The sequence below is a fragment of the Melanostigma gelatinosum genome, assembly GCF_949748355.1.
Source record: "Melanostigma gelatinosum genome assembly, chromosome: 12".
Classification (NCBI taxonomy): Eukaryota; Metazoa; Chordata; class Actinopteri; order Perciformes; family Zoarcidae; genus Melanostigma; species Melanostigma gelatinosum.
Genome location: NC_136645.1, coordinates 18,101,234 through 18,112,929, shown reverse-complemented (window position 1 = coordinate 18,112,929; position 11,696 = coordinate 18,101,234). Strand labels below are relative to the sequence as shown.

Sequence of the window (11,696 nt, the reverse complement as noted above, 5' to 3'; positions counted from 1 at the left end):
AAGAATATAACTGTAATATAACTCTTACTCTGCACTGTGTGTTATGATACTAATTGTTACATACAATATGTGTACATAATTGTTAAACTCCATACATCAGCTGGTGTTTTGCCAGGGATTGACATGAGAAGAGTTTAACAAAACATCCAGCAGGTGGTGGTATACGGTCAAACGGAAATTAAGGAGCTTTTATTGCATCATTTGGAGTTGTTGAAGCGTGATATCTTATTGTGAAGGACAAAACTACGGTCCCGGATGTGTTGACAGCATTGATGGTGGTATTTTGCGACCCTGTTACATGAGAATATCCCCGAAAAACCAGCGGATAGAAGTCCGTACGGATTAGGTCATTAGCAGTGCACGGCTAATTCGGTTAGCATCGTTTTAACGACTCTGGTAAAGGCAAAGCTAACTGTAATAATTACAACAATATTTCGTTTGAAAGGTACGAAGTTTAACTTCAGTTTAACACCATTAAATCAACTGAAAACATTACACGATCATTTTTATCAACATTTTAAGTGAATTGTATTGAAACATGAGCTAAAAACTGTCCGGTTTGGGGTACAACTCCGTTAGAGAAATAGTTTCAAGGGATCAGATGTTTGTTCAATAACAGGGTCGCATCGTGTCCTGGTTTGATGACGTAGGCTACGGCCAGACGCTCGCCTCTCGTTCCATATGGTTACCATGGTGCACAACTTCAGCATTTATTGAAAGTGTTCTATTTTCAGAAATATACATTTTAATGTTAAAATAGGAAGATTTGATGCCTTCAAACCAAAATAACTGTGTTTAATTAAACATCTAGCTACATTATTGTGAACACCTTCCACAGATGTCCCGCAACATTTAAGACATTCTGCCACTCGAATAATCAGTTTACACGAGCGTCTGTTTCCGACAGGCCTGATAATATAGTGTCAACTGTTCACCTTTCACTGATTTCTAAACGGAGAATGCTTTAAATGCTTTGAAGGGGGTGAATCAAAAGAAAAATGCTAAAATAAATGTAAAAGGTAACTTACCCGCAGAGGGATGGGCTATCTCTCACAGCCGAAGATCTTGCGTGCTTCTGTTGTCCACGAGAGTATAGCGATCCAGTAGTTTCTCCAACAAGTTTTGTATCAAGTAGCTTTTCAAACAAAAGTCAAGAAGTTAAAAACTCAAAGAGTCGGCTCTCCACGGTATGTCCAAGAGGTGTTTACGCTCAGGTCCAAGTGCAGAGTGAGCGATCAGAACGTTCTGAGGCCTCAAGTAACCTCGGGTGGGTCCGTTTCCATGGCATTCAGTGACGCGTGCGTGAGTGAGTGCGTGCGTGTGATTAGCCAAGACAGAAAGAGAGACATATTAATTATTTTATCTAATATATAATATATTTTTTATTTGATTTATACTAGTTATTTGTATTTGACTTACCATTCAGTACAGCTATGAGTTGTAAACATTACACAACCAGTCTCTGCTTATTCTAATACAACAAATCTGTATTGGAAACGAAATTGAGAGAGAGAGAGAGAGATTAAGTAAATATATATACATATACATATATTTATTTATTTCTCAAATTAATCTTTCTAGTAGAGACAAGAGCCTGGATTGCAATAAGGCAGAGGACAGTTAACAAAAACAACAGCAGCAAAACGTGTTTATTAACTTGCAGTAACACATATGCACATACTTTATATTTTTTTGCTTGCAAGGCAGTCACCCTGCCCTGCAGGATTATTTTCTCCAAAATTGTCCAAATCACATTGAGTCAATTATGAAAAGAGAAACACGTATCAATAATATTCACACAAGGATGCAAACTTTTACTGAAAACTGTACTTTACTCAAGGACATATGCGCTACATGCGTTCAGCTCTGCGCAGGCCACTCGACGCAACACAGCGCTTGTGAAGTTTTCCGCACGTACCCTGCTGCAGACGGCCCAGCCTAACTTAGCGATGCGATCCCTAGCTAACATTTCTCTGCACTAGCTAGGTAGTCGTACAATGAGAGATATTCTGCAAGAGCCGAATATAAATTGACCGACACATATAAGAGAAACACGTAAGTGGTTCAAAGCGACGTTGCTATCTTGCTAACACTTTGCTACAATAGATAGCTTAACCGTAGCCATGGCTAACGTTAGCTAAACAAAAGCAGCATGATACACTCATGAGGCTCTGTGTTAGCCTGTAACCTACGTGACATAACACAACGACACACTACTTAGACATGTCAGTGTTGTACTAACTCTTATTATTGTACAGGGTATACTTTTTCTAGTTTCGTGTAATGTCTGTTTGGTATGTTGAGTTAACCAGTAAGGTTTCTGAAGCTAACCAGACGCGTTAGCTTGCTGCAACGTCAGCTAACAACAACATTGACCTGTGTAAACAACTCAGGACGGATATAGTCTCTTTCCAAGTATGGTATTTGAACTTATTCTTTTCTTTGTTGCATTTCCTTTGACGACCCAGGAAATGTTAGCGAAGGCATAAATCCACGTTATATGTCTCCTTGCAGATTAAGCCATCCAAATGGTGATCATGTCAGGCACAGCCACTGTGCTGCAGCAGTTTATCAGTGGGCTGAAGAATCGAAATGAAGACACCAGAGCAAAATCTGCCAAAGAGCTGCAGCACTATGTGACCACAGAACTCCGAGAGGTAAACATGGATGTAATAGAAACCTGCCACTAGGATAGGATTACAATATACTGTTGTTGCCCACAGCTGACTGATCAGCTGTTTACACTGATTCATTGTGGATATGAAGACTTTTTAGACACCTAGTTTTCTTTTTTTTTCTTTCATTGTACAAGTCATCAGTTATGCTTTTTCAACACACATTTTTTGTGCCTTCCACAGTTAAGTCAAGATGAAGCCACTACATTCTACGATGAGTTAAACCACCACATATTTGAGCTGGTATCCAGCTCTGATGTGAATGAAAAGAAAGGAGGGATTCTCGCCATCGGTAAGCCGTAAACTTCGACATGCCAGATTAACTTCATTCAATTTAACTTTTGATTTACCAACGATCTGGTGGAATTGTCCAGAGATAAGTGACTGTCCTGCATGTATGTCACATGAAGATGTGCAATACAGCACACAGTATGTGTGAAACAGCATATTACTGAGACTCAATCCTGTGTTCCAGTGAGTCTGATTGGAGTGGAGGGAGGCAATGCCACCAGAATCAGCCGCTTTGCCAATTACCTGCGCAACCTGCTCCCGTCCAGCGACCCTGTGGTGATGGAGATGGCCTCTAAAGCCATGGGCCACCTGTCTATGGCAGGGGACACCTTCACTGCAGAGTATGTGGAGTTTGAGGTGAAGAGGGCCCTGGAGTGGCTGGGAGCAGACAGAAATGAGGGCCGACGCCATGCTGCAGTAAGTGATTCACAGACGGCAAGGGCTGTGTTGTTTGTTGTTGAAATAAAGCCACTTCTTGGTGGTGTTTACAGTATGTGTGGTGGAGATGAGGGCTGAGGACAGTTTCACTCAAAATTGTCCCATTGACCCGTTTTTACTTTGTAAAGCAGCACAAAGCTAGAGTACTTTTATTTTAGTGGCACAGTTTCCTCCGGACACATTCATCTCTCACGCTCTCTTTACCACATCGTCCCCGAGTTGATGGTGAATGGACACATCATTTTAGCAACCAAATATAACATTGTTATGACAACACATTTAAGATGATGACGGAACAGTACACACACAATTTATTTCCAGTAGCACTTTTTTTTTTTTAATTCTAAGGGTTGATATTAATTGCAGAGTGATGTCTCAAAGCACAATATTTACACATATTTTACACTGGAAAGACCCAAGAACGGCAATCAATGCCCAGCTGTGAAATGCTTTCCTGTCCTCTCCAGGTGTTGGTGTTGAGGGAGCTGGCTGTGAGCGCGCCCACCTTCTTCTTTCAGCAAGTGCAGCCCTTCTTTGACAACATCTTCTACGCAGTGTGGGACCCCAAGCAGGCCATCCGGGAAGGGGCTGTCTCTGCACTGCAAGCCTCTCTCATCCTCCCACCACAAGGAGACTGTGTACCGTGGTCCTACGCCCAAAATCCCTGTATTCACTGAAGGAGATCCTAGGGAGTTTGCTCGGCTTAAGGTTGCCCTGGAGAACCTGCTGCCTGAGGATGCTACAGAGCGCTTTAATTATCAGATCCTGGTGGACCACCTGAAGTATGAGGAGGCACTGCTCATAGCGGACTCCTACAACAACTCGTTGCAGCCCTACACTGACACGATGGCTAGCCTCATTGAAAACTATGGCCAGCCGCACCAGTTAGCTCTCAGAAAAATCGCTGACCTGATGGATGCCCCGAACATCGCACGTGGAGACACCTGTGGGTTCAAGCAGTTTGCACTGCGATTGAGAGCACTAGTTGGTATGTGAGATCAGCTTGGGGACAGTGGACATACTGAGCTTCACTGTGGGTCACATGTGACACGGCTGTTGTCCAAGCTGCCTCAGGATATGCGGGCTGAGTTCAAGAGGTTCCTGTACCCCATGCGTGTTACCATCCCCAACCTCTTCCACTTTTCAGACTGGCTCGACTATGAGCTGAAGATTCAAGAGACTGTGTACGTTTCACTGTACAGAGAGGATAAGAACAAATCAGGACCACGGCCAGAGAATTACCGCGACAGGAGCAAGAGTGGCAGGAGCACCAGCATACTGCCACTACTGCTTAAACACGCAGCACATTCTCGACCAGTGTGTAAGCTTTGCACAGCTGACAGTGGAACAAAAAACAGCCTGGATCAAGATCAACAAAATATGCTGGAGATGCGGCCGCTCGCACCAGGCTGCACAGTGCCGCCTGAAGTTTACATGTCAGAAGTGTAAGGGGAAGCATCTGCAAGTTCTGCACGATGTGAATATAAAACCTGCAGCTGAGAATACGTCCTGCCTTGTCAGCACAACCAATGACGTACTGTACTTGGACAGACGGTCCGGGTGCAGCCAAGTCCTACTCAAAGTGAGTAAGGTGTTGCTGCGCAATGGTGAGCACACACAATTGCTTGTTTGACTATTGTCAATAAACCTCTCAAAAGGAACATCTTGTCTGGAGTGCATTCTGATCGATGCCCCCTGGTGGCCACACCTTTTAATGAACCACAGTAAAAATATACAGTCCTTTCCCAGTCAATACAACAACCTATTTAGGCCAACAGTATGTACCTGACAGTACTCTTCTTCCTCTACCTTGGTTTGTTGCAAAGTAAAAACACAAATGTACCTTGAAGTTATTTTCTATGTCGTTCCTTATTTTGTTATCATCTGTGCCTCGCCAGTGTTGGTAAGTTCTATATGATCATTTTGAAATAAACTACAGCAGTGTTATAAAAAATTATAATAATTCATTAATTTATTATTCATTAATGTCAGATCTTGTTCCCTTGGACCTACATGTATGTATCATTACGTTCTGCACTGGTTAACAATCAGTAAAGATTTCAATTATTTATGATTTAGTTTGAATTAAATTGGGAAGAATTATGCTGCACGTTGGGGCCATAATCTAAAGCTTTCCCCATTTTAGTTATATCAACATGTAATATTATGATTATCAATACGTAACAGTACTAACAGTAATGCCTTTGAGTCAAATGAAAATCAAAGACATTAAATTATAATTTCACAATATTTATTGTATATTAATTGTCATACATAGTCAGATTATCAGAAATATTTTGACATTGTTTCAAATAAAAATACATATTTAGAAAGTTTGTCATACATTGATTTTTATTGTGCTGCTCTATAAATAAACAGTATACATACAACACAACAATGTAAAGGTCGTATAGTTGAGTTCAAAGTATTCATCTCTTGTGTTTGTGTCTCACAGGGCAGGACTCCTCTGTGCTATTGGCTCACTCGTGGGGCAGCTGAGAGTGGACGTCATCCAACCATCATCCCAGGAAGACCCAGACCCACCACAGACCACTGAACCACTCTCAGCACCCCAGAGAGTCAGAGACCCAGCGGGTACGGTGACGTCCTCCTGCCGCCCCCCCCCCCCCCCCCCAACCCGCTCCTCCACCCACTGCCTGCAATTGAAATATTGTTAATAGTGTTGATGTTGATGGAAGTAGAAGTGTTGGAAGTGTTGTTGATGGAAGTAGAAGTGTTGTTGATGGACTGCGGATGGGAAGAAAGTGTTCGTGTGGCGTGAGGTCTTGGTCCTGATGGACCGCAGACTGCATGAGTTAAGGTGAGAGCACCTTGGACGAGAATGTCCAGTAATTCCACAGAAGTTAACTGAAAAGTTGGAAGTAAGTCCGCTGGAGTTGTTCCCCTGATGTTTATGAACTCCTCTCTGGTGAAAGAGCTCTGGGTATCGCAGCATAAAACTGAATTAAAAACAAAACAATGCGCACCAACACGTCGAGGCAGCCGTCCGCAGCGCAATCTTGATGTATAAAGAAGCGATACTTAAAAGCTCTGCTGCACGATGCTACCTATCGTCAACCCCGCCAGACGCGAGGGAAGGCGTCTGGTGTTTTATCAGTCCGAGTCTGACCTCTGGGGAACCAGGGGCGGAGCCTCTTCAGGACGTTCCACACCAAAAGGGAGGGAGCGCGGATGGCCAGTGGGAAAGGGAGGAGGAGTCGGCAAGCGGTAGAACCCATCCCAGAAACTGCTAGGTGGTAACCGCTGGGTGAGAGGGTCATCTTCATCCTCTTCTTCTTCCTCCTCCTGGTCAGCTGGGACCAAAACGTCACCGGTCCTCTGCCTCTTCACACTTACCTGCTCCGTGCGCTCCTCTTCCCTGCTCCTCTTGGTGGACTCTGCTGACCTCTGGGGGACCAGGGGCGGAGCCTCTTCAGGACGTTCCACACCAAAAGGGAGGGAGCGCGGATGGCCAGTGGGAAAGGGAGGAGGAGTCGGCAAGCGGTAGAACCCATCCCAGAAACTGCTAGGTGGTAACCGCTGGGTGAGAGGGTCATCTTCATCCTCTTCTTCTTCCTCCTCCTGGTCAGCTGGGACCAAAACGTCACCGGTCCTCTGCCTCTTCACACTTACCTGCTCCGTGCGCTCCTCTTCCCTGCTCCTCTTGGTGGACTCTGCTGACCTCTGGGGGACCAGGGGCGGAGCCTCTTCAGGACGTTCCACACCTAAAGGGAGGGAGCGCGGATGGCCAGCGGGAAAGGGAGGAGGAGTCGGCAAGCGGTCGAACCCATCCCACGTTGTCCGCCATGCATGCACCGCCATGTTTCCACAGCAGGCCAGAACGGACAAACCAAACACGGGCTCTAGCGAGAACCTTTCACGTTTCAACGTTAGCTGAAGGTAGGGATGGGTAACCTGGAATTAAAAAGGGCCTCCTAACAGAGTTTGGATTGTGTGCGGCCCTTTTAAGAATTAGGATTTGGGAGTGACGCGGATATGAAAGCTAGTTTATCTGTCTTTCCTTTACAAGCAGGACAATTATTTCTCTCTCTTCATTTGAGAGAAGTTCATATTTGTGTTGTCAACGTTGTTGAAACGTGCTAAAATCTCATATCATGTCGGCATTTTCAAAAAACTCCATGCAACCGTTTGAAAACTGTAAAAAAAAAACTTTAAAAAATAGAATAATTCTAAACTATGCATTGAAAACATGCTAATATCCCAAACTGCATCAACACATTAACATCTTGCAAAATAACTTTTTATTACAAACCTATAACATGTAAACTCGTTTGTTAAAATGATCGGTTAAGTTACGTGACATTCGTAGCTGACAAGCTAGCTAACGTAACCGGGAGCTTAAACATCACATGTTTGTTCATAGTAGTAGTAACTGACAAGCTAGCTAAGAGCTACCGTTAACGTCAGCTGACAAGCTAGCTAAGAGCTACCGCTAACGTTAGCTAGCTTGTCAGCTAACATTAGCGGTAGCTTAGCTAGCTTGTCAGCTCGTCTGCCTGCATCCGACCGTAGTTAGCCTTGGAAACTAACTTTGAATGCCTTCACTTTCAAACCTCAGAGGTTGACTAATATCTTACTGAGATTGTGACGATTTTACAGATGATTTATACTTCATATTATGTCCATAAACGCTCTGTAGAGTATTGTGTTTGATCAAGCCATACATTTTCAATGTAATATTATTCTTCAGACTATTTAGTCTATTCTATACATGTTCACACTCGTAGCTTAGGTCTTGTCTTCCAATTTATTTTAATATAATACATTGTTTCCTTTGAAACTGTATTACATGTTGACCTATTTTGCATGTGTCCAATATCAAACCATTAACAGCATACACTTATTTGAAATAAATATGTAATAATATAACACATTTAGGCTATTTGTACATCCAGCATTTGGTTATTTCATCATGTTTTCATTATCATTACAAAACTTGGGTTTCTCCAGCAGCTGGAATTGGTCCGGTGACATCATCTACATGATGGATGGTAGAATTCTTGGAAGTTTAAGAAATCACCAACTGAAGTAGAAGTAAAGAAGGAAAACTGAGGGAAAGTTGGTTCAACAACAGACAACCTTTATGTGGACACAAATAAACATTGAGACACGGGTAACCTTAAAATAATTGACTCTTTGCTCCACAGAATCAGACAAAATGTTTCCGTTGCTTTTGACATGATGACATTTTAAATGAACACTGTGGCTCATCTTGCGCAATTATTGTACACAAGTACATGGAAATAGTCCACTGGTTATTTTGGTGGGGTTAGGGTTAGGTTAGGTTAGGACGGCCAGTTACGCTATTGTTCGCGCTAAATTACCCCATTTAAAACTGCAGTGTTACAGGTGTGTGAAAGGTGTTACGTCGGTCAACAAGAATTTCAAAACTGCTTGAATATTAGAAAAGCAATACGTCCGTACGTTTCATTTTACCGTCACTGTAAATATGCCACATATTAGTGTCTTTAATGAACAACTAACCCTGTGTCGAAAGTAAAATGCTGAACAGAGCCACCATCCGTGTTTGTAGTTAGGGAGCGTTACCAAGCAACCCAAGAACGGATGAGACTACGGTAAACGAAGAGGACCAAAAAGGCTTGTTTGTATTGATTGACTACTAACTTGAGTTCAAACAACTCACTGTAGTCTCTAAATTCAAATGAAATAGACTTATTTTTACATCTCTCTCACTCTCTCGCTCTCCCCCCCACTCTCTGACTCACATAAAGCACCTCTTTAGGCTCCTGGTCCCAACGCTTCTTAACTTCAAAGTGCATCACTAGAAATCAGGCCACTCAGTGTGCAAAAATAATTTACTTGGTCAAACCAAATACTGTTACTGATGTGATGGGAGAAAATCGTGAGGCAAGGCAAACTACAGTGGCACTCCCTGCCATGGACTCGGAGTTCCTAGTTAGAGGGTTAATTGACAGAAAGATGTATTACCTGCCAGAATTTCAAAGCAGCATAGATGGCTCCTCAGTGGCCCTCAAGCAAAGTTGTTGAGCAATTCTTTGTGGAACCTGTCTAAATATACACAGGACTAAAGATCACCAGATCATCTGCATACATGATGTGATTAACCAGAGTATTTCCAATCATGCACCCAGTATTACAGGCTGTCAGTTGCTTGGACAGATCATCAACATACAGATTAAACAGAACTTGTCTGACACCATTGCTAACCCCAAATGGGGCTGACACACTTTTACCCCATTTTACTTGCATACTCTGGTGCGCATACCAGTAAGCCAGAATTCTCACAATGTATGTGGGGACACCTCTTTGGCTCAGTTTAAAAAATAATTTACTATGATTAACACGATCAAAAGCTTTGGAGGCATCAATAAAACACATAAGAAGTGATGAGTTTTGACCTCTGTATTTGTTTACAATTTCCTTTAAGGCATATATACACAAGTCAGTGCCATGTTTGGCTTTGAAGCCCAACTGGTGATCTGTGGAGGTGATGAAGTCCTGTATTCTGTCCAGCAGAATTCTTTCTAGGACTTTTGACAGGACGCTGGCCAAAGCAATGGGCCTGTAATTCTCTAGGCTACATACTTTACCAGCTTTGTTTTTAATGACTGGCACTAAGAGAACAGACAGCATTGAGTCTGGTAACAAGCCGTGAACCATGAAGCCAGTAAAACAAATAGCGAGGAGAGGAGCTAACCTCGGACTAGCATATTTAAGGTGTTCAGCAGTAATATGGTCTAAACCACTTGATTTGCCTTCAGACAGTTTATTGATAGCTTGGTGCACCTCATATGATGTAATTGCCATTGACTCATTACTCTCAGAACTGTCCACGCTATACAAATCGCTTTAAATATATAATATATTATTATTTACTGGAAGAGTCACTTGACCTACTTCATGGTTACGTGACAATAGCTGACAAGCTAGCTAACAAGCTAATGTTAGCAGGAGCTCGTCTGCTTGCATCCGACGGTAGCTTGGAAAGGAACTTTTAATGCCTTCACGTTCAAACCTCAGAGGTTGACCAATATCTTACTGAGATTGTGACGATTATGTCCATTAACGGACCAACAGGAGCTCAAGTAGACAGGTTGTGAACCTGAAATATCACTTTAAGTCCGGTAACATTACAAACGTTGAGATTAATTACACGGATAAACTACATTTGAGTATTTTGCTCCTTTTGTTTTGTGGTGTGAAATAAAACTAACTCTACATTTTGTTTTGTTACAGGGAGCCAGGAGCTGAGGGGGGAGAACGACGGCCTCTTCACCGGAGACAAACATTCAGCAACCGTAGCTTGGAATTAAGACATCAGTCCATTTGTAATATCTCCATTCTTGTACTTAAAGCTACAATGAAATTAGCTCTCAAACTATATAAAGCCTTTACTAATAGGACAACCAGTAGAGAGGACAATACACTTCTGATGTGTTATTGTTGCTGTCACACAGATGACCGTTGTGACTGTCACCTTTTTCTTTTATTTATTTAAACCCACAATAAGACATCCATGTAAATGATTTCTATATGAATTTGTGTGTATTCTGCTGTGTAAAATGTGTCAATCTTCTAAGTTTGCATCCTTGTGTGAATATTATTGATAAATGTTTCTCTTTTCATCATTTACTGAATGTGATTTGGACAATTTTGGAGAAAATAATCCTTCAGGGGAGGGTGACTGCCTTGTAAGCAGAAAAAGGGACAACTTATAGAAAGAATATAAAGTATGTGCATATGTGTTACTGCAAGTTAATAAACACGTTTGCTGATATTTGTTTTGCTGCTGCTGTTTTTGTTAACTGTCCTCTGCCTTAGGATTGCAAGTATCCAGGCTCTTTTCTCTACTAGAAAGATTCATTGAGAAATAAATAAATGTATATATATATTTACTTAATCTCTCTCTCTCAATTTCCAATACAGATTTGTTGTATTAGAATAAGCAGAGACAACTAGCTGTACTGAATGGCAATAGAGCACTGGAAGATAAAATAAAAATAACGAGTATAAATCAAATACAAAATATATTATATATAAGATAAAATAATTCATATTTCTCTCTGTCTTGGCTAATCTCACACACGCACGCATCACTGAATGCCATGGAAACGGACCCACCCGAGGTTACTTGAGGCCTCAGAACGTTCTGATCGCTCACTCTGCACTTGGACCTGAGCGTAAACACCTCTTGGACATATCGTGGAGAGCCGACTCTTTGAGTTTTTAACTTCTTGAGAAAAGCTACTTTCGAAACTTGTTGGAGAAACTACTGTCACTACTCTTGGA

General features: G+C 42.1%; 1 protein-coding gene across 3 annotated transcripts; it reads left to right on the top strand.

Annotated features, from left to right (window-relative positions):
- The first annotated feature begins 1,922 nt into the window (after positions 1 to 1,922).
- LOC306785466 (serine/threonine-protein kinase mTOR-like) lies at positions 1,923 to 11,163 on the top strand. 3 transcript variants are annotated; one of them, XR_013772410.1, is made up of 7 exons: positions 1,923 to 2,055; positions 2,515 to 2,657; positions 2,859 to 2,967; positions 3,151 to 3,383; positions 3,872 to 4,986; positions 5,860 to 5,999; positions 10,644 to 11,163. XR_013772410.1 is itself a non-coding variant. In XM_079279852.1 (5 exons), the coding sequence occupies exons 2-5, from the start codon at positions 2,529 to 2,531 to the stop codon at positions 4,079 to 4,081; spliced, it is 681 nt and encodes a 226-aa protein (XP_079135978.1). In that variant the 5' UTR covers positions 1,923 to 2,055; positions 2,515 to 2,528; the 3' UTR covers positions 4,082 to 5,555. The 3 variants fall into 3 exon arrangements, 1 of the variants encoding a protein (XP_079135978.1); XR_013772411.1 differs by having other exon boundaries at positions 3,872 to 5,011; XM_079279852.1 differs by lacking the exons at positions 5,860 to 5,999; positions 10,644 to 11,163 and having other exon boundaries at positions 3,872 to 5,555.
- Positions 11,164 to 11,696: the final 533 nt, after the last annotated feature.